Source organism: Rhinopithecus roxellana, chromosome 21 (genome assembly GCF_007565055.1).
Source record: "Rhinopithecus roxellana isolate Shanxi Qingling chromosome 21, ASM756505v1, whole genome shotgun sequence".
Taxonomy (NCBI): domain Eukaryota; kingdom Metazoa; phylum Chordata; class Mammalia; order Primates; family Cercopithecidae; genus Rhinopithecus; species Rhinopithecus roxellana.
The window spans coordinates 29,462,098-29,489,860 of record NC_044569.1 but is presented as its reverse complement, the minus strand read 5'-3'; the positions used below and the strand labels follow the sequence as shown (position 1 = coordinate 29,489,860).

Here is a 27,763-nt window from a genome sequence, read left to right as displayed (position 1 = left end):
TATTTCAGGAAAACCTACATGTTCAATTCCTTTATTTGATTTGTGCACAAACCCATATGTTTTCCCTCTCTCTGACTGAATTTCTTTGTTACTTTATTAATGCCTATTATTTTCTGAAGTTACTATAGTCTCTTTTCAGCTACAATTACTGGATTTCTAAGTGCTTATAAAAATTGTTTTATTTGTGTGAAGCATTTATCATTATTTTCAATTTACTTTGATGAGCGCTTTGTCTGCTTTATGTCCTTTCCATTGTCTTACCTGTTTTTGGATTTCTTGCAACTCTTTCAACCTGTTAAATCGGAGTGCCGATTTTCATGATTTCCTGAATGTATAGAGAAATATTTTTGAAATTTTGTTTCTTCTTCATTTTTCCCTTTGTTGATTTTCTCTTTTAAAATATCTTTATCATCTGCAAACAGATATCATGCTGAATCCTTTATGCTTTTTTTTTTTTTTTCAATGAAGGGGACAGTCCTATCTAGACCTAATACTTGTTCTGAAGTGTAGGGGTTGATGAGACGGAAGAGGTGGGAGATTGGGTAGAAGGTCATTTTGAATTAAATATTTCATCTCAGAATTCTCTGGCCAAACTGGGTAGTCCTTTGTGATGGTCCGTTAATGTGTATTGACAACCGAGTCAATTGTTGGGGTAAAAAAAACACTAAAGATGGCTGTCATTTTGCAGGCCTGGATAAAAGAGAGGTTGGTGGTGAGGTCAGGAACATTGTTATGGAGTTACAAGTGGAAGAGACAAAGTGCTTTGCTAAGCACTTTATGTATAAAGCCAAAGGATGTTTTTAGCATAAATAATAGGACTTGAGAATATCATACCTCTGATATAATTCATCAAAATTTTATTTCTATTAAATAAATCTGAAACTTTAAGAATAATTTATTTAAAGAAAATCTCCATTAATGCAGTAAGACATTTTTCTTAATATTAATGAAAATAATTATCTTAAGGAAAATGTGTTGACAAAAAAATTGATATGTAAGTGATAGTATGTCAAGGCTTTGAAGAAGTTAGTTTTACTTTTTTATCCTGTCTTTTTAAAGAACTATGATAATTAAAGTAGAAGTGAAGGAAACTGATGTCATGTCTAATATAGATTTCACATGCCTACATTTCTTTAGAATATATTGATACCTCTTGATGAATACTGAATTTTATCAAATATTTTTCTGTACCTGTATGGATCATCTCATAATTTTAGCTTCCATTTCCTAATATAAAACCATTTATTAATATTTTATTGTTAAAGTAGCCTTACCTTCTGGACTATATACAATTAGGTTGTGATGATGTCTTTAGGATTGATGTTTGTGACATTAGTTGATTTTATCCTATTTTTGTATCATCCTCATCTAACCTACATGGTTGAGTGCTTAACTTATTAATTTTCCATCCCTATTTTCTTCTAAATATGTGTAGTGAAGTCTATAAAATTTTCTCTACCAACTTAGCCACATCTCATAAATTTTGATGTAGTGTTTTCATTATCTTGTAGTTCCCATATTTAATAAGTTCCCTTACTGTGTTGTCTTTTATTAAAGATCTTATAGATGTGTTCTTAAATTTAAAAAGTATAGGCTTTTCGGCTTTTAATTATTGGTTTTTATTTGTATTGCATTATGATCTGAAAACATGAGCCCATGTTCTATAGGCTCTTGATTATTTTATACATGTTAAGATGTGTTTGCGGCATCTTATATTGTCAAATTTTGTTAATGTTCCCAGAATGTTTAAAAACAATGTGTATTCTCTGATTTTTGTTTTTGCTTAAGCTTGTTTTATGCTGTTTAATTTCTATTTCCTTAGAAACTTTTTTCATGCAGTCTAATATTTATAAAACGTACCTTTTTAAAAGTCTCATTATAATTGTCATGTTTTCAATTTTTTTGGTTGAATCATATGAAATGGTTGTTATTTAACAGTACTGACCTATGATTATGGCAATTTCAATTGGTTCCACTTAATAATTCTGTCCATTTTTATGTATGTGTACAATCTTAAAATATACTCAAGGGAATATTTTATCAAGAGTTCAGATATATTGCCTCTTGCTGATGAATCTTTTTTTTATAATGATAAAATGTAATGACCTTCTTTTCCCAAAACTTTGTGTTTTGCCTTGCCTTCAGTTTACTTTCAACTTTCCTGTATTGTAAACTTTAGATGTTTTCTGTTAGAAACAGCACAAAGCTGGGCTTTTAAAACTCAATCTAAGGTTTTATTCCTTCTCTTTTATAACAGACGAATGTCATCGTTTTTGTTTCTTTTGAGTCTACATATTTATATTTTCTCTCTCTTATTTTATAGTGTCCGTTATAATATTTACTTTTTTCTTTCTATATTTTCTCTACTTCTAATTACATTAATTTTTAAATTTCCCCTTTTCTCCTATTTACTTGTTTAGATGTATTTATAATCTTTTAGTAGTTTACTTAATGTGCCCGCTTGACCAAAAAGTAAAATCAAATGTACAATATAAAAGTATCCATACTTTTGTTTATTACCTTCCATTTCTTGTTACTGCTATCAACTATTTTAATTCTACCTTTTTTTTAAACATCTAAAACTTATTCTTTATTACTATTACTGTTATTAAAGTTAATGTATATTAGGTTTGGTCACATTTAACAGTATCTTTACTTCTTCTACTCCAATCCTTCTTTCTGAGTTCAAATTCATTTTCCATTAGTACATCATTTATTTTCTTTAGGGAATTTTTGTTTGGTAAACTCATCATTTTACAAAGATGAATCAATTTAGTCTTTATTCTTACATATTTCAGCGATAAGAGTTTTTAGTTATTTGAAGATGGTTTTCATTATTTTCTGGCTTTTATTGCATCTGGCCTCATTTCTTGAATGGTTATGAAATTCTTGGCCAACTAGAGACACCATTTCATCACTTCCTGTTCTATCTCATTGCTATTGAGATATCTGATGTCAATCTGGTTTGCTGTTCTTTTGTAGATTATCTGTCTTATCTCTCTGATTTTAAAATTTCCTTTTGCATTTAGAATTGGAGAGTAAAATTGCAATTTTACTCTCGTGTTTCAAAGTATGAATTGCTTTTTATTTTTTTCATGCTGGAACTCAATGTACTTCTTCAATTTGACAAGTCATACCATTTGTCTAGTCTGTAGAATTACCAGTTATTATATATTGACCTCATCCCCATTTGCTGTATCATCTCCTTTAGGAATGATTATTAAATCTGTATTCAATATTCATATTCTATTCTGTATGTTTAAAAATATTTTATATTTTCCACCTCTTTAATCTCTCTGTGTTGCATGCTGAATGATTTCCTCCTTTCCTATAACTCGTTCATTCTCTCTGCACTTGTGACTAAGTTACCACTTTCACAATTCAGTTTGTAACATTAAATTAACTGTGGTAAGAACACCTAACATGAGATCTACCCTCTTAACACATTTTTAAAAAAATTTTTATTTCCATAGGTTATCAGGGAACTAGTATTTGGTTATATGAGTAAGTTATTTAGTGGTGATCTGTGAGATTGTGGTGCACCCATCACCTGAGCAGTATACACTGAACCCAGTTTGTAGTCCTTTATCCCTCACCCCCTTCCCGTCCTTTCCCCGAGTCACCAAAGTCCACCAAAGTGTCATTCTTATACCTTTGCATCCTCATGCCTTAGCTCCCACTTATGAGTGAGAACATACGATGTTTGGTTTTCCATTCCTGAGTTACTTCACTTAGAATAAATCTCCAATCTCATCTGGGTTGCTGCAAATGCCATTAATTTATTCCTTTTTATGACTGAGTAGTATTACATTGTGTGTGTGTGTGTACATATACACACACACATACATATATATTACAGTTTCTTTATCCACTCATTGATTGATGGGCATTTGTGTTGGTTCCACATTTAATTGTAAATTGTGCTGCTATAAACGTGCATGTGCAAGTATCATTTCTTGTATAATGACTTCTTTTCCTCTGCGTAGGTACCCAGTAGTGGGATTGCTGGACCAAAGGGTAGTTCTATTTTTAGTTCTTTAAGGAGTCTCCAGACTGTTTTCTGTAGTGGTTGTATTAGTTTACATTCCCACCAGCAGTCTTAACACATTTTTAAGTATACAATGCAGCACTGTTAACTAAGGACAGATCTGTAAAATGTGTGCATCTTGCATAAGTGAAACTTTATACCTGTTCAACAGCAACTCCTCATTTCTCCCTCTCGCAGACCCTGACAAGCACATTCTGTTCTCTGCTTCTGTGAATTTGACTATTTCATATACTCCACATAAATTGAATTATGTAATATTTGTCCTTCTGTGAATGGCATATTTTACTTAGCATAACGTCCTCAAGGCTCATCCATGAGGTAGCATACGGCAGGATTTCTATCTTTTTTGAGGTTGAATAATATTCAATTGTATGTTTATACCACATTTTCTTTCTTCATTAATCTATCAACGAACGTTTGTTTCCCTAGCTTGGCTATTGTGAATACCACTGCAATGAACATGAAAGTGCTAATATAGCTTCGAGATCCTACTTTCTTTTTTTTTCTTTTTTCTTTTTTTTTTTGATAAATACACATAGGTGGAGTTGTGGATTTTACGTAGTTCTATTTTTAATTGTTTTGGGAATCTTCATACTATTTTCCATGGCAGCTGTACCATTTTGCATTCCCATCAATGGTGTACAAGAGTTCCAATTTCTCCACATCATCACCAATACTTTGTTTTTTGATTTTTAGATAATTAGCCATCCTAACAAGTGTGAAGGGATATCTCATTGTGATTTTGATTTGCATTTCCCTGCTGATTAGTGATGCTGAGTATCTGTTCATGTACTTATTAGCCATTTGTATGTCTTTGGAGAAACGTCTGTTCAAGTCCTTTGCTGTTTTAAAAATTAAGTTATTAGTGTGGGTTTTTTTTTTTTTCTGCTATTGAGTTGTAGGAGTTCCTTATATATTTTAGCAATTAATCCCCTATCAGATATATGGTTTGCAAATATTTTCTTCCATTCCATAGGTTGACTGCTTCCTCTGTTTATTGTTTTCTTTACTGTGCAGTTGATTTTTAGTTTGATAAAATCCCACTTACCCACTTTTGCTTTTGTTGTCTGTGCTTCTGGTGTCAGATCCATGAAACCATTGCCAGAATCACTGCCTGAAGCTTATCCCTGTAGGAGTTTTATGGTTGGTTTCAGGCCTTAAGCTTTGTCTTTAAACCATTTTGAGTTGGTTTTTGTGCATGGTGTAAGATAGGGGTCCAATTTCATTCTTTTGCATGTGGATATCCAGTTTTCCCAGAGAGAGACTATCCTTTTCCCATTGTGTCTTTTTGGCACTCTTGCTGAAGATCAGTTGGCTTTATAATGTTGCGATTTGTTTCTGGGCTCTCTATTATGTTCCATTAATCTATCTGGCTCTCTTTATGTTTTATTGTTTTAGGCATATTGCTTTAATTATTGGAGCTTTGTAATATACTTTGAAATCAGTGAGTGTGATCCTTCTAGCTCTGTTCTTTCTCAAGATTGTTGAGGCTATTTGAGGTCTTTTCTGGTGACACATGAATTTGTGAATTGTTCCTATTCCTATGAAAAATACCTTGGGATTTTGTTGGGAATTGCATTGTCTCTATGGATCCTTTAGAGTAGTACATGCATTTTAACAATATTGACTCAATTCGTCAATACAAGATGTCTTTCCACTTATTTGTATCTATTTTAATTTCTTTCCTCAATATTTGTTTTATTTTATTTTTTTAGAGATGGGGTCTCATTCTGTCACCCAGACTCGATTGCAATGGCACAATCATAGCTCACTGTAGTCTGGAACTCTGGGGCTCAAGTGATCCTCCCACCTCAGCCTCCCGAGTATCTGGGACTACAGGTGTTCCCCCAAAAAACATTTTTTTTTTTTTTCTTTACTGAGGTCTCAGTGTGTTGCCTAGAATGTTCTATATTTTCAGTGTATCAGTCTTTCATCTCCTTAATTAAATTTATTCCTAAGTGTTCCTTTATCTTTGCCATCATTTTGATATATTTCCTTTATAACATTCATCAAGGTCTGAAATTATCCTATATGTTATTTTCTTGACTTAATTTTTTTTGGTATCTACCTTCATGTAGGTAAATACCTAGTTTCTTTTCTTCATCTCTCTGTCTCCAGCTATCTAGAAATAGCACATAAAGCAATTCAATGCACAGGTGGTAAATGGATAAATAAATGAACAAATTAATAAATCTACTGTAGTTAGCTACATGCTTTTTTAAAAAATAAGATGGTAATGTACATAGAGATGGTGACCACGATGATTTTGTGCTCTGTAAATGAGATACATCCCCAGGATCTGACACAGCCCCATAGATTTTGATTGAAAAAAATCAATTCCACTCCTAGAAATGTTATTGTAAACAAAGATTATATACACTGTGCTTATTGCAACATTGTTTATAATAGTAAAAAGCAAAGGATAAGGTACAGCGTGCTAAACAACAGAGCAATGGTTAAATAGAGTTTGCAGTAGAATATTATGCAGCCTTTAATTGCCACTTAGACTTTGTTTCAATTCTACCAGAACACAAAAACATAGCAAGTAAGTGCATATGTAGTATGATCTTAATTTTACAAATACAACAAATATATATATGAATTTTATCTTGACCTATACTTTTATCTGTGTATCTATACTTATATTTAAAAATGTTAATATATGGCAGTGATGATTTTTACCTTTTTATTCACATATTTCTTCACATCTTGAAGAAACTGGCTATTTCTCAACTAGGCTGTATTTATTTTGAAATTGATAAATTTGACCATTAATTTCACTTAAATTTAACGTATTTATACCTTGGAATTCCATCAGATTTTCAGAAATCATACTGCCTTAACTTAAAAAGTTACTTTTCAATGGAAAGTACAGAAATTGTTTAAGGGTAATAAAGCTTGTCTAAGAAGACATTTACACTTTTGTTATGGAAGTCACATGAACTAACAACACAGAATAACAACAGGGAGGCTCCATATGTAAGCATTAATGCCTAAAGGAAAGAAAAGGAAATATGTAGGAGAGTGGAAAGTGTAAGAAATGGAAGGGATTTGCAACAGGAAAAGTGATTCTGAAATCTCCAAAATAAGACACTTCTAAAGAAGTTGAAATGAGGGAGGAACACATTTGAATGTGCTATAAAGCTTAGTTAAAAAGCTTGAAAAGTAATAATGAAAAGTAATGGCAACTCTCACGAGTTAAACCCATTAATTTACATATACGGTTCGCTTTAAATTGTTCCACAAAAAGAGCAAGGCTGTTATATGTGATTTTTAAAAGCAGTGCCCAAACTGTATACAAGTCATCTTTGGACGCCACGGACTTTACACAAATTGCTTAGATGGCTTCCATCTGGGTTGTCTCATGTAAAGCACATTTGAGAAGAGCTGTTGCCTGCTTTTCGGAAGAATCATTCTTGTAAACCCTGATTATACTTCAAAGAGAACGTCCCTGGGCAGAAGGGTAGAGATTATACACGTTTCACTTCTCTCTGTTTAAACTCTGTTACCTCAAGGTAGTTATGTAACTTTCCCATCTGAGTGACAATCTAGCTAGAAAATCAAGACTGCCTGCATTGATAATCCCACTCTTCGTCGTTTGGCAAGTTATTTTACCTTTCTGTGCCTTGGTTTTCTTATTTGTAAAATGGGGACAATAATAGCCCTTACCTTGGAGAGTTGTTGGGAAGATTAAATATCATGAAACTGTCAAGAGCTCAGTAAATATGAGCCCAGCTGACAATGACACTACCTCTCTCCATTTATAAAAACTCCACTCGTAACGATCTACCCTTTCAGGGGTTTGTGTGGTTTACATGAAATCATATTTGGATATCACCTAGCATAGTATCTTGTTCATAGAAGATTGCTCAATAAAATACCCTTCTTCCTATAAAAATTTTCAAACATATTATGCCTCCTCTCTTGCTATTCAGACCATGCAATCTGTTTGAAATCAGGTAAATGGTTCACTCCCACCCATTTACTGATTGGAAAAGTTAAATGAACATTGAATGGCTGTTAAATTCTGAGCAGGGGTGAGATCTCTGGCTACCTGACTCTTAGTGTCTCATTGCTTTCAGAAGGATGAATTCAAGTGCTGAGATCCAGGAAATAAGTAGATTAGGAAATTCACTATTGGGATTTTAAATTTTACATACATCAGTTTATTTGACATGCCTCTAAAGAAGCTGGGACATTAATGTAGAGACAGCCTCAGACAGTAAAACTGATTATGCTCTACAATTTGCTTTTTTGTTGTTGTTTTTGCACAAAATGTGGGATTTTGGTAAATGTAAGAACAATGCTAAATTATACTATCAAAAGTTTTGACAATTTAAAAAATATTTTAAAAAGAAATTTATAAATGGTAAATCATTCTCGAAGAAAAGTTTCAACTCATCAGGATGGTGTTTATCAGAGTTACAGATATAAGCACAGGGTGTTTCTTATTCAACAGCTTTTTTGAGCACATACAGAATCCTAAACTGGAAATGATAGAGCCATAGACAATGGATATTCTTCAAATATACACTAGAGAGGAAACTATTTGAAGAATATCCATTGTCTATGGCTCTATCATTTCCAGTTCTATCATTTCCAGCTCTATCATTTCTTTTACACTAGAGAGGAAACTTTCCATGTTTATTTGGAAGAATGAACTTTCCTGATGAATAAAAAAATAAGTACAGTTTTTGTCCTAGAGTTGTAATTGTCAGTAAGAAATATTGTTCTAAAATCATTTTACATATATGTAAAAGACATTGATAATGCTTACCATTAAACATATATGTAAAAGAAATACTATGTCACTGAGAGTTTGATATCAAACTTCTCTTTCTTGTATTATGAACAGTAAAACAAAAATAACACAAAAGTTCTAAACTCCCAACCAAACTAATATAATATAGCAATGGCAATCAAAAATTTCTAACAGCACTCCCAAACTATATTCTTCTTCCTAAATTAAATACAGGCATTGAACACACACACACACACACACACGCTTCAAATCTTAGCATAAATTCCTCTTACATAAACATATAACCATGTTCCTGAGTTTCAAAATATTGGGTGGTTTGAAGCTTGAAGCAACAAATTTTCAATGAGCATCTATTAATTGTTGGAGAGCTGACAGGTGCTAGACCTTTCAAAGAGGTACTTCACACCTGCCCACCACTGTGCTAGATGTGAAGGACATATTCAGGCTTAAATCAACATCAACTCTGCAGTTTATTCTCTGGCAAGTATAATTTTAAGGATGTTAATTTCCTGATGTTTCTTATCTTTTATTATCTTTCAATCATTATCAAGTCTCTGCCGTATTCTGCTTGGCAGGCAGAGGAAAATAAAGGAAAACTTTTTCAAAATACATGTATTGAACCTATAATTAGGGATGGAGAACATTTAGTTGAAGGGCCATAGACAGAGATGAGATTAAGAAAAATCAAACAAGAAATAGAGATCAAGGAGAAAAAAGGCAATTGAACATTTTTCCCTCTAGGTTCTTCTTTGTAGTTTATAATTTGTGAAGCTTGGCCTAATACATACATTTTTGAGGGAGTAATATGACAAGCCATATATGGTCAACCAGATGCTCCTCTCTTTCTCTGTGTATATATGTGTTTGTGTGTATATACATACACATGACAAAGACAGTTGAGCATCCATGTGTTAAAATCTGTCTGTATTAACATTTGTCTGTATTAATTAATCTGGTTGTATGGACATTTCCCTGAACTAATACTATGTACTGTTTACTCCCTTCTGAATAAAATCAAATATATATATGTAGAATTTATTTGACATGCCTTTAATATCTATTCCCCACAAAATCTGATTAATATAGAACTCAATATGTTACCTCTTTTACTTAAAAAATTCAGTAGGGGAAGCTTGATGGAGAAAAATACAGAGACTGAATAGACATTTTAATTTCCACCAAATTTGAATTAAAGAGAGTGAAGCAATTCATTTTAATAAAACCATTGGTGGATTATACTAATCCAATGTAACATCTGGAAACTCTTACTCTTTTATTTAGTAATTACTTGTACGTAACTGGTAAAAAGTGATTAAATGGCTGATTTGGTGTATTCGCACTGTGAATCCTCTTTGGATTTTAATTTGGGTGATGCAGAATAATTTGATTAGTAATGTAAATCTTGTTGCTAGCCTCTAGTCCAGCCAGTAGAAAGCACCGTAAGAGAGAATCGGTGTAGTATTAACTGGCTTGAGAAAGCTAGTCCACATTAGGAAAGAGGCTGGGGCCTCATGGAGGAAGAAAAGTCTCTGAAAGGCTTCCAGGCAGTTATGGTAAGCTAGTTAGTAAGAACTGATTTGGGGCGGGAGGGTAAGTAGTAGGGTGGGTGTGGATGAGTATGTTTGGGTGTGGGCATCTCCTCTGCACTGGGCTGAGCTGAATACAATCCTTCCATGAGTTCTGCAACCCTTGGGTTGGAAAAAGAGGCTCTAGTTTGCCTTAGGCTACCTGGACTGAGCCATATAAGGCATGGGAGAAGTGTTTTATCTGTTTAAGGTGCTATTCTTGTTCACACTCACTGATGAGAAGAAAAAACTTAAATGAAGACTTAAGACTGAATTTTTTTCCTTGTATTAAAAACTTAGAGTGAGAGTTAAGCTTAGGTTTAGTTTTTCTAAAACCTTAAAAACTAGAAACCATTTATTAAAGCTAGATTTTTTTTTTCTTTTGAGATAGACTTTCTTGCTCTGTCACCCAGGCTGGAGTGCAGTGGTGCAATCATGGCTCACTTCAACATCTGCCTCCTGGGTTCAAACTATTCTTGTGCCTCAGCCTCCTGAGTAGCTGGAATTACAGGTGTAAGCCACCATGCCTGGCTAATTTTTTTTGGTATTTTTAGTAGAGACGGGGTTTTGCCATGTTGGCCAGGCTGGTCTTGAACTCCTGGCCTCAAGTGATCTGCCTGCCTCAGCCTCCCAAAATGTGGGAAGTACAGGAGTTAGCCACCATGCCTGGCCTAAAGCTAGATTTTTATAGTCCTTAGAACCAAACAAATTTCCCCAAGCACAGTAAGAACTCTGTAATAATATTTCCAAGTCAACACTGGAATAAATAGGAGTAGGATAGCTTATCTGCCTCTGCCAGAAAAAGAAACTTCATAGTGAGAGTTTGGTTTACAGCGAACTCTTAAACAACACAGTATGGACTGCACGGGTCCATTTATATGTGGATTTTCTTCCATCTCTGCCACTCCTGAGACAAGAAGACCAGCCTCTCCTCTTCTTCCTCCTCCTCAACCTACTTAATTTAATGATCCACCTCCACTTAATGAATAGTAAATATATATTCTCCTCTTTATGATTTTCTTAATAACATTTTCTTTTCTCTAGGTTACTTTATTGTAAGAATACAGTATGTAATACGTGTAAAACAAAATGTGCATTAATTGATTAATTATATTATCAGAAAGGTTTCTGGTCAACAGCAGACTATTAGTTAAGTTTGGGGGTGTCAAAAGTTGTACATTGATTTTTTTAAATAAATAATTTCGACTTTTTTTTATTAGATTCAGTGGGTACATGTGCAGGGTTGTTAGCTGGGTATATTGCATGATGCTGAGGTTATGGTTACGACTGATCTCGTCACCCAGGTGGTGAACACAGTACCCAATAGTTAATTTCCAACCCTTGCCCTCCTCCTCCTTCAGTGTCTACTATGGCCATACTTGTGTCCATGTGTAACCCATGTTTAGCTCCCACTTATGAGTGAGAACATGCGGTATTTGGTTTTCTGTTCAATTTGCTTAGGCTAATGGCCTCTGGCTGTATCCATGTTGCTACAAAGGACCTGACTTCACTCTTTTTGATGGCTGTGTAGTATTCCATTGTGTATATGTACCACAATTTCTTTATCCAATCCACTGTTGATGGGCACCTAGGTTGATTTCATGTCTTTGCTATGGTATACACTGGTTTTAGCTGTGCAGGGGTGGGGTAGGCACCTCAACCCCCATGTTGTTCAAGGGTCAACTGTACTTTAATATATTAATAATAGTTAATAATTATTGAATGTTGACATCTTATGTTGATGATCTCATTTAATGAGATGAGAGATAATACTATCTTCTTTTAGAGATCAAGGAATAAGCTTAAAAAGGTTGAGTAAATTGCCCAAAAATCACGTCAGTCAGTAATGGTAAAGTTAATATTCAAACTCAGGTCTATTTGACTCCAAAATTCAAGATTTTAATCTCTATGGGTAACATCTTCAAGATAATTGAGCCCCAAAATTTGTTTGATAAAATCTTTCACAAAATTACTGCCTCACGATCCAGTGGAATAAGTAGGTTTATAAACAAACACATTCATATAATAAAGTTAGACACAAATGTCTCTGGGAGCATGGAAAAGGAGGTGATTAAGACTGCAGGATGTGAGGAACATTTCACAGTGGGGATATTTCATGCATTTTTTACTATGTCTGCTTTAGGGAATAACTGATTTATTTATCTCTAAAAACTGACATCCAGGGAGACATTTCCTGCCTTTGACTTACCTTTCTTAAGGTATGGGCATGCAATAAATGTTTATAAATAAGGTTTAATGGACAGAAGTGTTTCTTCTAGAAAGTGGCTCCTGTTTTAAGGGCTGTTGCCAAATGGCTACCAGGCTTCTTTTTACTTCTGTTGCAAATTTCTGTATTTTTAAAAACTAGCTACCAGAGGCTTTTTATTAGCTTTGTAACTTGAAATACAAAATAGAAAATCTCAACAGAAGCAATTTACATATAATGCAGTTTGAATGGACAGTAGAGAAGGACAGAAGGTCATTGCTGAGCAAAGAGGAAACAAAATCTTTGATTTACCTCCTTAATCTATGGCAGGACTCTATTTACCATTTTCTGAAGGTTATCTCTAATTCTAATTGCCTATTTCCATCCTGTCCTTCTGAGAAATTGAAGCCACAGACACCCTTTCCGTGAGTGTCAAATGCCTTCTGGTGATTAGGTATGCTTCCGTGCTGACATTGGTGGTCTGTAGCTTAATTACGGATATGTAGGGGCAAAGCTGGCTTTTGGATATTAATCAGTGTTACTGAAAGGAGAACTCCTAAAGCTACCACCTTTACAAATGGTATATCCAATTATTCTTGATTCAAAGAGTGTAGTTGTTCAAGTTGTTTTTTAAAAGAGGAGTCAAAGTATATTCCACATTATTTTGTGTGAAAATAAGGGATTATCATATGTATTAGTCCGTTCTCATGCTGCTATTACGAAATACCCGAAACTGAGTAATTTATAAAGAAAAGAGGTTTAATTGGCTCACAGTTCTGCATGGCTGGGAAGGCCTCAGGAAACTTACAATCACGGCGGAAGGGGAAGCAATCATGTCTTTCTTCACCTGGTGGCAGGAGGGAGAATTGGAGCGTGAAGGGGAAAAAGCCCCTTATAAAACCATCAGATCTCATGAGAACTCACTCTCACAAGAACAGCATAGGGGAACTGCCTCCATTACCTTAGGACCTCCCATGAGGTCCCTCCCCCAACATGTGGGTATTACAATTTAGATTACAATTCAAGATGAGATTTGGGTGGAGACACAGCCAGACCATATCATCATACATCAGAAAAAGTTCAGTCATCACATGCAGTCCCATAAACCTGCTCACTGGGCACTGTGTTCAGATCATATTCTTGACCCTCGTTCTCACCATTAGTTTATAGAAGAAGAAGATGAACTAATGCGAGGGAAAGGAGCAAGTGTAGAGAGACAGATTTTGAGCCATCATGTTAAAGGGGCAGATCTATAGCATTTCACAGTCCTTCCTGTGTTCATGAAAATAAAGACTACTAGTAGCAAGTATTTGTGCTCAGTCAAAATGATCCTAAAGCAAAAAGCAGAAATGCCAACAAAGACCTCACCTTGTGTAAGAAGGGCCTGGGGCTCACATGTGGGACTAGACACGATTCCTTTATATTCAAGAGAATTTTTCTCAGGTCTACCCTTATGGTGGAGGATGTGGTCCTGATGTCGCATATCTCCATGTATGCTTTATAATGCATTGCTAATTCATTTTAGAATTCAATAGGATTTACTGAGTGCCTGCAGTACACCTGGTACTGTCAATGGCTTTTACTGGTTTGATTTGTCATTTTCAATAAATGCTTTTGTCATCTTCACAAATCCTGACTTAAAAACCCTGCTATATAGGCTGTCATCTAAATATGTCTAATGGTGATTAAAAGTCAAGGTGTGAGCCCTAAAGTAAGTAAACTCAGTAATCTGATTTCCTTGTTTTTTTTTTTTTTTTTCTTTTTCTTTCTTTTTACTCCTTCCTGTGCCCCCCTCTTCAACCTCTCTGTTTCTTTTCTCTTTTTTTAATGAGTGTTCCTTGGGGCTTTCAAAACATTTCCTACTACATTTCCCAATGCCTTGGAAATACAACTGTATGAATATTAAAACAAATAGTATGTATTTACTTCTGAGTTGAGAGTTTAAAATCATGTTCATCCCTTTATGGTTTAGGTTTCCCTAAGTCTAGAGACAACGTCTCTAGTATGAGCACGATACAAACATTTTTTCATAAGTACAGAGGAAGTTAGAGAAGTATAAATAAAAAAATCACTTTCTAATACAAATCAACCATCCTTATGATAATCTGGCAAAAAAGAAAAGGAATGTCTGTTTACCACTTCTGCAAGAAGAGGTGGCATAACTCGACCTGCTGCAAACCACTTAGGGACAGAGATTTTTAAACAGTTTGCTGCCAAGTACTTAGAACAACATGTGCTTGTTAGAAGCTAATTATTCCCTTTTTCATTCTTCTGATTCCAGACTACTAGAATACAATGGGGAAATCACATTAACTTATTCTTTCAGAGCACCCTTCTGGGAGTAGCCTGGAAAGATTAGGCAGATTGTATTGGAGATTCTTATTCTCCAAAAATGAAGGTAGATGCAGGATCTCCGTCAGGATACGTCAGTCTTCAAGTGTGTATCTAGCAATGAATGAGAGAAATGAATACAGCAAAACTGAGCTAAGTCAAAGCTTTGAGGCTGACAGGCAACTGAAGTTATAGGTAAGTCCTACTATAGAATGAATTTGTTTTTACGTCATGCTTTTTAAAAAAATTGAGTACATGGGTTGCTTATTAATGAATCTTAATCTCTTAAACTTTAAATATATGAAAATTTCCCACTTTTGTTTTCTGAATGAGGTCTGCTAAATTTAATTCATATTGATCCCAGCTTCACCTAAAACATATTTGAAAATTCTAAAGATATATTTTCATACCTCAGTCCTACCTGTGGTTTACTTGACAATGATACATTCCCATCTTGCCAGACTTTTAATTTGATTTGGTAAAATCAGTGATGACAGTTGGCTGACGATATTGTCCTTTTTGTAAAGAAGAGGTAATGACACTTTAAGGAGCACAGCTGAAAAAGCGAGATTCAAAATAACTAGATTTTTAAAAAATTATTTTTTAACACAGGGTCTTGCTGTTTAGCCCAGGCTACAGTGCAGTGGTGTGATCATGGCTCACTGCAGCCTCAACTTCCCAGGCTCAGTGACCCTCCCATCTTAGCCTCTAGAGTAGCTAGGACTACAGGCGTGTGCCATCATACCCTGCAATATTCATTCATTCATTCATTCACTCATTCAGAGATGGAGCCTCACTATATTGCCAAGACTAGTCTCAAACTCCTGGGTTCAAGCAATCATTCTGCCAAATTGCGGGCTTGGCCCTCTACCAAGTTGAACCCTCTCCCCCTCCCCCTCTCCTTCTCTTTTCTGTTCTAAAGCTTTTTAATAAATGCTCACTTCTGCTCTGAAACTTGCCTAGGTCTCTCCTTCTGCCTTATGCCCCTCAGTAGAATTCTTTCTTCTGAGGAGGCAAGAACTGAGGCTGCTGTGGACCCATATGGATTCGCCATCGGTAACTTGGGTAACTCAGATATCTGCCACTGCTAACATATTTGGTCCACATGACTGATACCTTCCTAGTGGCCATTGGGCTCCAGACAATCCTTAGTGAGGAAAAGCATCCTCTCAATATTCAAGAGTCACCCTTCTAGAGGGGACCTCTGCACTGCCCATCGGTGGGACAAGACAGTGGTGAAATCCTGCCCTTGAATCTGGCTGGATACCACTTTCACCAACTGATGCAGCCAACTCAGCCCTGCCGGGTAGCAATGAGCCAAGATCCACCGAACCACGACCACCCCTCTGTCAGCAGGAAGAAGTTACAGACCTTCATCCATTTTGCCCCAAAGATTTGAGGTTTGGGACTCTTGACGTGAGTAATGTTACAGCAGGTAGCTAGTCATGTATGAACAGGGCAAGAGAGAGAAGCCCCCCTCCCAACATATACCAGGAGTGTTAGGCAACAATCAGCTGATGGTCAGGTAGTTGTTAACTGTTTTGCTAAAGTAATAATTGGTCACAGCCGGCCCCAGGGAAAGACACGCTCTTAATGGATAGAAAACACCTGAAACTGATCAGCAGCTTCCCAATAAGATTTCAGGAGGAGTAACAATTGATCACAGCCGGCACCAGGGAAAGGCACGCTCGTAATAGATAGAAAACACCTGAAACTGATCAGCAGTTTCCCAGTACGATTTCAGGAGGAGTAACAATTGATCACAGCCGGCACAAGGGAAAGGCACGTTCTTAATGGATAGAAAACACCTGAAACTGATCAGCAGCTTCCAATAAGATTTCAGGAGGAGTAACAATTGATCACAGTCGGCACCAGGGAAAGGCACGCTCTTAATGGACAGAAAACACCTGAAACTGATCAGCAGTTTCCCAGTACGATTTCAGGAGGAGTAATAATTGATCACAGTCGGCACCAGGGAAAAGCACGCTCTTAATAGACAGAAAACACTTGAAACTGATCAGCAGCTTCCAATAAGATTTCAGGAGGAGTAATAATTGATCACAGTCGGCACCAGGGAAAGGCACGGTCTTAATGGACAGAAAACACCTGAAACTGATCAGCAGTTTCCCAGTAAGATTTCAGGAGTAACAATTGGTCACAGCCAGCATCAGGGAAAGGCAGGCTCTTACTAGATAGAAAACACCTGAAATTGATCAGCAGCTTCCAATAAGATTTCAGGAGTAGGGAGAAGTAATGCAAGATCCCGGAAGTACACCAACGTATAAAACCCGAAGTCACGAGGTCAAGCTGCGCACTTGCTCTCTGGAGGCGCCTGCTTTGCTCTCTTCCAAGGTGAACTTTTCTTTTCCTTCCTTTTCCTTGCTGTTCTAAAGCTTTTTAATCAACTCTTACTTCTGTTCTGGGAAAGAAAAGTAAAACTTTCAAAGTGCTGGGATTACAGGGATAAGCCACCATACTCGGTGGATAACTAGATTTTTAAATGTAGTTTTGTGAAAAACGTACATGTTTATGGAAGGGTACTGAGGTTCTGAATTTCTCTTTTTAATTTCTTCCCTATTTTCAGTAGTTTTATTCTGCCCTGATTCTATTAGGGATTAGCACCTAGCCAAAAGAAAAAAACAAAAACAAAAACGTTGAGGCTCTCCTTGCTCTCTGTTTTGACTATTACAACAGAACGAAGGAAGAATAAAATGACCATTATCAAAGTATAGCAACTTTTTATCCATCTCTATTATGTGCCTGCCTACTGTCAATCGCCTATCCCCTTATCTGGATACTTAAATTTTTATATAACAGGGAGAGGTATACAGGGTGGTAAAATGTATTCTGAGAAGCACACAGTACAGAAAGTAAACCCACAGTGTAGTGAAATGTAACTTCCGTTGAATATATTTTATAAACATTTGACTTTAGTCAATGCATATTCTGTAAAAACTACAATCGCCACCAACCAACCAGAGAAGCATGAAATATTGAGATTAAACTAACTGAAAAGGCATGTCAAGCCCTTGACTTTGAAAGTTAATATCAGTGAGATAAAAGTATTTATTACGTCTATGCTATATGTAAATCAACATCTTCAAGAAGTCTCTGGCAATGTTTTAGGATATTTCAGTGCATTCTAATTTTTTATCGGATGCATAAGAAATTATTGCAGAAATTGTGTATCAGTCTAAATCTTAGCTCTGTCTTCAGAAAACGTTTTCTTCCTACTACTATGAAAGCAATAGTTTATTTTCTGGAATTATAGGCCAAACCCCTTGGCAAACTAGAGTTATCCATTACACTACTTCTGACCTATTTCCATGTTTTTTTGTATTAAGAGCATTAATCTCACTTTTTGCTTAGAAATTTGATAGTTTTTTCATTTAGACATCTTAGTTTTCAAGCGAATATCAATATTTACGCGTATGTTTAAAAACCTTATTACAAGCATATTTTCGAATTTTTCATCACAGAAATGGGCAAGGTTAATTTTGCATGATCATGACTCAGGCAATTTGAGTGTGTGGCTGCTGGCATCTGAAGAGGGAAAAGCAGGAGACGCTTGTCTTATTCTTGAAATTGCCAAACCAGTCCCCACTCATCGGCTTTTCTCATCCCTCTAATCCTTATTCTATTAAATATTTTCTCACAAATAACGAAGATACTGTTAAATACAGGCAGTCAAGTTGGCCCATAAGAGTCCCTTTAAAATATAACATGTAATTGCCTTCAGTAAGTGACTAAAATCATTCCAACTGCTTTGCCTTGTAGAGCACATATTTAACTATTAATGTCCATAATCGAACTCCGTTAGTCTAGTTCGGAAACCCTGGCAAGCAAATATTCCTATAAGAAGACATTACTTCAGTTTGTTTGCAACAAATTTTTTTGTCAAAACTTACAGCATTGTTAATAGTGAGCAAAAGCTAACGTGTGAAAAGTCTGAATGTCTAACTACCAGAGGGTCATAATTGGTCATTCTTTTCCCCAGATATTTATTGGATGCTTATTATATTCAAGCCTATGGTGCTCAATAAATGTTTATTGGATGAGTAAACGCTCTCGGCTGTGTGGGTTTCAGCCTTATTTTCTTAGTTTCTTGCTTCCTCCAGTGTTGGCCAGCTGTTAGTTGCTTGTAGTTAAATATTTTATTTGAAGGGTAAGATTCAGTTTAAAACAAAAGGGAAGGAACGGGAAGACAACTGCCGAAGCTGGGTTGTCTGCTGCTGTCAGAAATCTGCTAGCTATTAATTTGATTCATCTGGCAAGCTATTCTATGCTAGTTAATTGAGCATTTATCATTAGAAAAACTACAAAGGCAAAGTATCTACATGTGGCCCCTTCTACCCTGCATCCTCTCCAAATGGTTTCTATATTGAGGCTTTGACTAAACTTTAAGACTTTCATGGGTAGGTTTATGTACCAGTTCATGGCAGAGCCTTAAAGCCTGAAGCCAGCCTCCTGAACTGATATTGAATCCTTTCAAGGAAAAAGATGCGAAAAAAGATCCTTCATAAAACACAGCATGAAACAGACCTCCACGTTAGCTTTTAGCTTTTGATAATGTGCTCGGTATAATGTTTTAGTCAAGTTCTTGTGCCAAATTGGGTCCTTAGCCATTACAGTAATCTTTGGAATTTTTTTTTACCATGAGTGTAGGAAACGATAGCTTTTTAAAAGCCACTGTAAATCTCGGCTCCCACTGCGGCCAGTGACAGCTGATAAAGGGGAATGGGAGGAAAAGCAAGCAATGCAAATACAAAGCAATTTGCATGAGTCAGTCCACCTGGAGGAAGCTAATGGAGGCGCTGCTTTCCTACTTTAAGGTGACTTGCCTTGCAAACTGTAGATCTCACCAACGCTGTTCTGACGAGTGATGTGATGCCAGTACGCGCTGCGAGGAAGAGATACTGATTTGGATAATGTCATTGGTTCAGTCAAGCTTGTCTGAAGCTAAAAGAGAAAAGAAAATGTGTGTTAGGCCTTGTTTAAAACTGAAATCTGCTCTTTTAAATGTTCAGGGTTAAATGAGTGGCAGATGATAGAATCTGCTGTAGATACCTACACGGTCCCCTGTGTAAGGATAACTTTTAAAGTAAAAAATACTCAAAAATGTGAAAGGAATACTTGTAAACAATTCAATCTAACTCATTAAGAGAACACTAAGATGGTACGAATGATTCCAATGACTTGTAGCAATGGGGGAATGCTGGTAAACACTCAGGGCATGATCAATTGTAGTCACTCCGCCCAACACAGTTACTTAAATTTCTATGGACAAGAATTATTTGTATTACTCTCGGCTTTCTACAATTTAGAGTTGTAAAATAACTCAAAGGTGCCAGCCTCTTCAGAAGCAGAGACCCATGAAAGGTTTACAGAATACCTGTTATTTTTTACCCATTTCAATCTAAAAATTTTTCCTTACATGTCCTCCCAACCTTATACAATGGGTATTTTCTCAAATAGACCTTTATTCCTTGCTCCTGTGATAGAATCTTGTACATACTAAAAAGGTATTCTCTGAGAAACACTGACAAAATTGTGGCATGTTTATTCGAAACATTTTAAGGATAGCTGAGAAGATTCACACAAGATCACGTACTCAGCCACGTGATTAGTTCAAAGAAAAGTTTACATTGCGTTTTCAAGAAATAGCTTTGTTAATGCACAAGAAATTTCAAGTAACATGCAGAAATGGTTTTATTTAGCCTTCGCACACATGTCTCGGACCCAACCTGAGGAAATTGTTTACCTTTGACAGACAATGAGTAATCCTCTAATGAACAAAATCTCATTTTCTCTTGGATGCCTGACTCCTGGCAAAACAGAGTTGCAAAGATGATCTGTCAAATCTAAGCTTTGAGTGCCTTTCTGCTACTGTGGTGTGTACCTTCCACGGTGCTCCTGCACACTTCGTGCCCAGCCCTTGATGCTTGGATGAATCACATACTTCTACATCCAGCATTGGATTTGACTCTCGCCACCCTTCATAGAAGATGCTATCAGGAAAGTACCTGATATGACACAACAGGTCGTTCAAGGCCACAGAAAATTAAGAGGTTCTTACATTTTAATAGAAAGTGGAATTAAAGAGCTTGCACATATTTCATTTTACTTAGTGGTAAGACATTTCTGGAGCTGCTACGTCTTGTCACAAAAGTGCCATACTCAGTCTATTTAAAAGTCTGGCACTGTTGAGGTATCTTTTTTTAAAGATGGCTCCAAATGGTAACTTTGCAGCCATTCTTTGTTTTTCAAAATTTGGTAGACTTCAAAGTTTTCCTGCTTATTACATAAACAGGTGAACTATCCACATCCACATCCTGTGGTTGGTGTTTATAGGGGTGGGGTTCTAAGGAGACAAGCTTTTGGGTTATAGAGCAGTGCTTTCAGAATCTTTTGGGTGGTTTGGTAACAATAACAATGGCAGGAGACAGCCAAATGCCTAGGCAGATAAGAAAGTGTCCCCGGAGAACCTCAGACACACCCAGGTCATTGTACACAGGGGACTTGTCTAAACATGCCCACGGTGTTTAAAAAAAAAAAAAAAAATCTGTCCCTTAACACATGTGCAGTAAAGGAAATGAATGAATGTAGGGTGGCTCAGACTAAGGGGTTCACGTGCACACTGGAAAAAATGGGATGGAGACACCAGGAATTCACACCTTATGCAGGGGAGGAGGAGCCTGGCCCCTTCAGCTCCTGTGTGGTGGCCTGGTGCTCAATCTGAGGTGGGAGCTGGCTGGCGGGACAGCTCTTTGCTGAGGGCTCCCCTTTTGCTTAAATTCCACTTTCCTCACCCTTCAATGTGTTTGCATGCCTTAATTTTTCCTGGTTGTGAGACAACCTGGATTTAGCTGAACTAAGGAGCAAAAAAAAATCCTGCATCAGCAATAGACGCTTCCAGTTTTACCCTGGACCTAACAGTGGGCGGGGGGGACTCTGCAAGTAGGGCTATGCACATTGAAAACATGCATTACACCCTCATGGATGGAAGTCCACCACCATAAAGAACTAGAGGCGAGGCTCATTTTTATGAAAGCATTATTGGGAGAAAAGATAGGACTTCTAAAGTCAATTTCCCATATGAGGCATAAACTTAATTAAACACATAAATCTTCAATTCATGTCAGCAATGCCCATTAATAACAATTAATCCATAGATTCAGTCTCATATGAATCATGGTTCTGTCTACTGTCTACTCTTCCTTTTTCTAATATAATTTATTACTCAGCATACAGTAGATCACTGGTAAATTAATCTTTCCAAAATGTGATGAAAGTGCTTTTTCTATTTTTTTCTGGGAGACATTTTTCATCCCAAATGGTCAGTTTTTAAGCATCAGGAAAATACAGTTAGCATTTTTGTTTGCTGGAAATATAGCTGGAAGCCACTGGATAATTCTTCCACATGATTTCCTTCTGAATCTCCCTGTATTGTTTTACACCTCAAGTTTCTCTACTTTCCCTCTTCATTGTTTTCATGTTCTAGGATGCTTTTAATGATATTCTATTTATTCCTTAGGTTTCTCTCTATTCTACTTCCATAATTTATTGCTGAAAAATGGAAAATTTATGTTCAAAAAACTGGATTTTCTTGGGATCTTTGCGAGGGATACAAATCTAGTCTCCCGTTTCTCAGAATGTCTAGATGTTCCCCTGGATTTTAGAATAGAGTCCATTCCCCATGTGTACCTTTTGTATTGAGTACTGCTGTAGACTGAACCGTTTCTGCACAAATTCATATGTTAAAGCACTAACCCCCAAATGAGTGTATTTGAAGATAAGGCTTTTAAAAGAAGTTAATGAAAGTTAAAGGAGGACATAAGGGTGGGGACCCTAATCAAATAGGACTTGTGTCCTTAGATGAAGAGGAAGAGACCCAGGGACAAATATTTAGAGAAAAGGCCATTAAGGACACAGCAAGGAAGCACCCATCTAAAAGTCGAGAAGGCCTCAGGAGAAGCCAACCCTGCAGGCATCTTGATTTTTTGCACTTCCAGCCTCCAGAACTGTGAGAATTTTTTTGCTGTTCAACCCATCCAGTTTGTGGTATTTTGTTATAGCAAGCTGAGCAAACTAATATGAGTACTCTGTCATGGGGATTCTAAGTGGTGTAGAATCTGATTTTAACCAGCAATTTTTAATTTTATGAACTTTAAGCAATGTATTAGAAAGTGACCAGATTTGTGCAATGACTAAGACAGTATTTCAAGCACACTTGATGAAAAAAAATTTTTTTTTTTTTTTTTGAGATAGGGTCTCACTCGGTTGCCCAGGCTAGAGTGTGGTGCAATCTTGGCTCACTGCAACCTCTGCCTCCCAAGCTCAAGCAATTCTGCCACCTCAGCCTTGCGAGTAGCCTGGATTACAGGCGTAAAACTTCTTTTGATGACAGGCTTCAACAAGAGGACACACATCCTTAACTATTCAATTAAAACTCATCCTTAACTATTTTCATATTATAATAATGCTTCAATTAAAAGCATTAAGAAAAAGCTTAAAATGCTATAGTAATTTCTTAATTGAAAAAGCAATGCATCAATTTGACCAGGAGGAGTTTTAGGATCATAAAAGCATGTATAAAGCAATTTGTGTTTATATTGCACATTTATAAAAAGTTGAGATTTCTAAATGTATTAAGAAATTAAACAAGATGGATACAAGTGTTCGAAGTTTTCATTCCTTCTCTGCAAGGGTCTGCTGTATTTTTTTTTTTAAGTGGACTTAGTTTTAAAAAAAAAAATAGCTATACAAAATTCTGCAATCTTTGTGCCAGAATTCCCTTGGTATTTATAAGACTATTTCCTGCAGGCAATGCTTCTCCTTTTTGCATAGGTCAGGATTTAGAAAGAATGCTCTAGCATATATGCAGAAATCAACTAGATCAGGAAGCATTTAGTTGTTGATACACTTGCCATCACTTTTTGCCATTTTTGACTCTAACTCTGGCTTCCTTCTATTCTTCTGAAACGGCAGTCAGTTTTCTAGGATATGAGCAATGAATCGGGAGTTACTTAGCATCTGGCAAGAGCATAGAGATCACAGCTAAAGTAAGCCTGGAGAGCAGTTAAAACATTTGTGCTTTGAGAGGGACAACTGACATCTCATCACAAAGCTAACAGTCTAAGAAAATAAGCCCCAAAATGTACCATACGGAGACTGCATTTTTGATACCCTTGTTCGAATATAACACAGAATGAGAATTATGCTGTCCTCAAGGTAATGAGAAAAGACCCTTCTCCCCAACCAGAGAAGTTTAGATTTTAGAGGGCTCTCGGAGAGATAGAAACAAGAGTGGGTTCTTTGTGTTTTTCCCATTTAGGCAATATATAAATACTTTTATTTATAAATGAGATTCGTAGATGATATCAAAGATTCCAACTGTCATCTCTCCTCGCCTAAACTTCGGAAGATTCTTTTGAACACATTTCATTGAAAAAGTCATTTTTAGGAAACAATTTGTCCTGTCACTCTGGCTTTGCACTTTTGTTACTATATTTTCAACTGTTTGTACAGCAAACAGCCTCAGAAGATAGAAATGTCTTCCTCCAGGAAACAGATCTGTCCTCTGCCTGAACAGGACAGTACAGATCCTGTCTCCCTCCAAGGAAAAGGCTGGGCAGGGTTGCTAGTAGCCCCCTGATAAGATTGGGAGTTGCTAACTCAGATCCCTTGGCTGGGGCAACATGCAGCAGCATCCACCCTGGCTGCTCCACGTGACTCTAGGACCTAGGGACCAGGGAAACCTGTGGAAGCATGAAACTCAAGATGCTCACTGTGCCTCAGGAATCAAGTCCTGTCTGACTCAGGAGTTTTTTTTTTTCTGCCAACATCCATGAAACTAATAGGCAAGGGAAGCAGGGCTAGTAGCATCTTGCCTGCTTTTGCTAATCTGATTGTCTCTTCCTATCTCTTGAATCTAAATTACTGTATTAAATTTCCTCCATTGAACTGTCTATCATAGACTCCATTTACTTAAGTGGACCCTGAATAATACAAAGGACTGCCTTGCTGTGTCCCAAATTTATTTACTATATCCACACTGAAAGACATTAAGTTATTTCTGCTCTTTTGCAACTAAAACTTACAAATCTCAATACTAAATTTTGAGAAAAATTTTAGAAAACATTTAGGTTAGTATGCCATCTAGGGACTTTAGTTTACATATGTATAAGTAGAATTATGACTGTTTCCGCCAAAAGTCATCAATTCTCCTAAGGTTATTTGGTGTCTACATTTTAATACAAAAACCATCATTCTTTAGGATTTTTTTAATACATGTTTTTATAAGTCATATGTTGAATTTATATATTTGGGTTTTACTTTGGATAATGTTTCCATTTTTATATTAGAGCGACTTGCTTTCATTTATGTAAATTTATATTTTTCAGTTTTTCTTATTTTGTGCTTGTGCTAATTTCCACCTGCTGTTTTTCTTAGGTTGTCTTCTTGATCTTTTTACCTTCTCAAGTATTTTTAATTTTATTTAATAAAAGCATTTGCTTCTGGGTGAAGTAGAATAGAAAGTATTCTCTCCTAAAACTATATAATTGTAAATTGTAGCTCTATTTCCTTTTTTACATAAAGTTATTGCTTGTGTATATTAAGGTAATGATTTTGTGCTTTTTTTTTTTTTTTTTTTTTCTTTTTTGTAGAGACGAGATCTCACTATGTTGCCCACGCTGGTCTAGAACTCTGGTCTCAAGTAATTCTCCCACCTCGGTTTCCCAAAGCACTGCCATTAGAGGTGTGAGCCACTGCACTGGGGTGTTTGTGCAAATTTTTTTATTTAATGTTTTAATCAGAATATGCACTGAGTAGTTTCCATATATTAAAATTCAGTTTTCATTTTTAACTATATGGCCAATTTCTGTACATCTTATTAGGTACATGAAAAGATACATTGATATGGAATCTCTCTACTATATACACTCAAATATACACAAAGTAAACACTATTTGCTCTGCATTTTCTGCTCCATATATTTAATTTTTAATCTGTAGCGACATGAAAGTGTTAATTTCAAATGGACAGAAACATCCTGGTCATTTCCTCTTGTATCCTTAAGTACTTTTTAACTACTATAAATTGACAACTTATATATTTGTGGGGAACATATCATGAATACAAGTGAAATAATCTAACAACCATTCAAATACTTTTTTGTGATAACATTTGAAATTTATTAGCAATTTTGTAAATGTATAATACAGCATTACTAACTGTATTTGCCACAATAGAACCCTCAAAATCAAAATAAAACATACTCCTCCTGCCTATTACCCTTTTGACCGTCATCTCCCTGTTTGCCCCCAAGTCCCTAGCCTTTGTAGACACATCTCCACTTTCTACTTTTATGAGTTGATTGCTTTAGATTTGGTTTATAGGTGAGAACATGTGGTATTTGTCTTTTTGTGCCTGGCTTGTTTAACTTAGCATAATCTCCAATTCCATCTGTTGCTGCAAATGACCGTTTTCTTTTTTTAAGGCTAGGTTGCTGCAAAATGAGTCTTTTTTTTTTTTTTTTTAAGGCTCAATACTATTCCACTGTGTATGTATGCCACATTTCTTAATCCATTTGTTGATAAACACTTATGCTGATTCCATAAACTGACTATTGTGTAACATGCTGCAGTGAATACAGGAGAACTGAATCTCTTTGAACTGATTCAAATCATTTGGGTAAATACCTAGAAGTAGAATTGCTGGCCTATGGGGTAGTTTTATTTTTAAATGTCTGAGGAACCTCCATGCTGTTTTCCACGATGGTTGTACTTTGCATTTTCAGCAACAGTGTTCAGGGGTCCCGGTCTCCTTTTCTCCATGTCCTCACCAGCACTTGTTACCTTTCATCTTTTTATAATAGCCATTCTGACATGTGTGAAAATATCTCATTGTGGTTTTATTTGCATTCCCCTAATAGCAATGTACAGCATTTTTTATGAACCTTTGTAGCCATTTTGTCTTTTGAAAAATGTCTACTCATGTTCCTTGCCCATTTTTTAAGTACTATTTTATACATGACAATGGTGTTTAATTCACAGCTTTGTTTTATGGTTCTATAACTTACTGTCTCCTTCCTTAGCTATTTTATTAAACTCTCCTTTAAACGTTCTGCCCAGGCCTAACGTTCAACCTCACCTCCATCTTCTAGCCACTACCCTTCCAAATGAATAAGAATCTCCTGTATTTTCTCCTAGGAAGTCTGGACTTTCCTTTCAAGAAACTGTTGTTCATCATCTCTTAATATCTTCGTTTCATCTGCGCTTGGTCTAGTAATTATTGAGCATTTTTAACACATATATGTTCTCTATATAATGCCTTTTCCTCATTTTCAGCCAAATTCAAGTATTCTACATCTTATCTTTTTCTACATCTTATCTTTTATATCCCTTCAGTTACTTTACCCTGGTATTTGATCCAGAACTTTTTTTTTTTTTCCCAGATGGAGTCTCACTCCATTGCCAGGCAGGAGTGCAGTGGCACAATCTTGGTGGCTCACTGCAACCTCTGCCTCCCGGATTCAAGCGATTCTTCTGCCTCAGCCTCCCAGGTAGCTTGACTACAGGCACGCACCATCACACCTAGCTAATTTTTTTTTTTTTTGTATTTTTAGAAGAGACAGGGTTTCACCATGTTGACCCAGGATGGTGTCTCGATCTCTTGACCTCATGATCTACCTGCCTTGGCCTCCCAAAGTGCTGGGATTACAGGCGTGAGCCATCGCGCCTGGCCAACTCATTGATTTTTATCTACTTAAAATCCTCATAAAATTCCTGTAAGATAGGAAAAGGATGAAGTGTCCCTCTTTAAAATGAGAGGATGCTGAAGCTTTGAGA

At 36.2% G+C, this 27,763-nt stretch overlaps 1 protein-coding gene across 1 annotated transcript in view; it reads right to left on the bottom strand.

Moving 5' to 3' along the window:
• The window catches only part of DOK6 (docking protein 6), a 435,938-nt gene that overhangs the window by 70,175 nt on the left and 338,000 nt on the right, over positions 1–27,763 (bottom strand). The window contains exon 7 of the mRNA XM_030925729.1: positions 19,754–19,871. Within this exon, the coding sequence (XP_030781589.1) occupies positions 19,754–19,871 (118 nt within the window). The remainder of the gene's footprint in view (positions 1–19,753; positions 19,872–27,763) is intronic.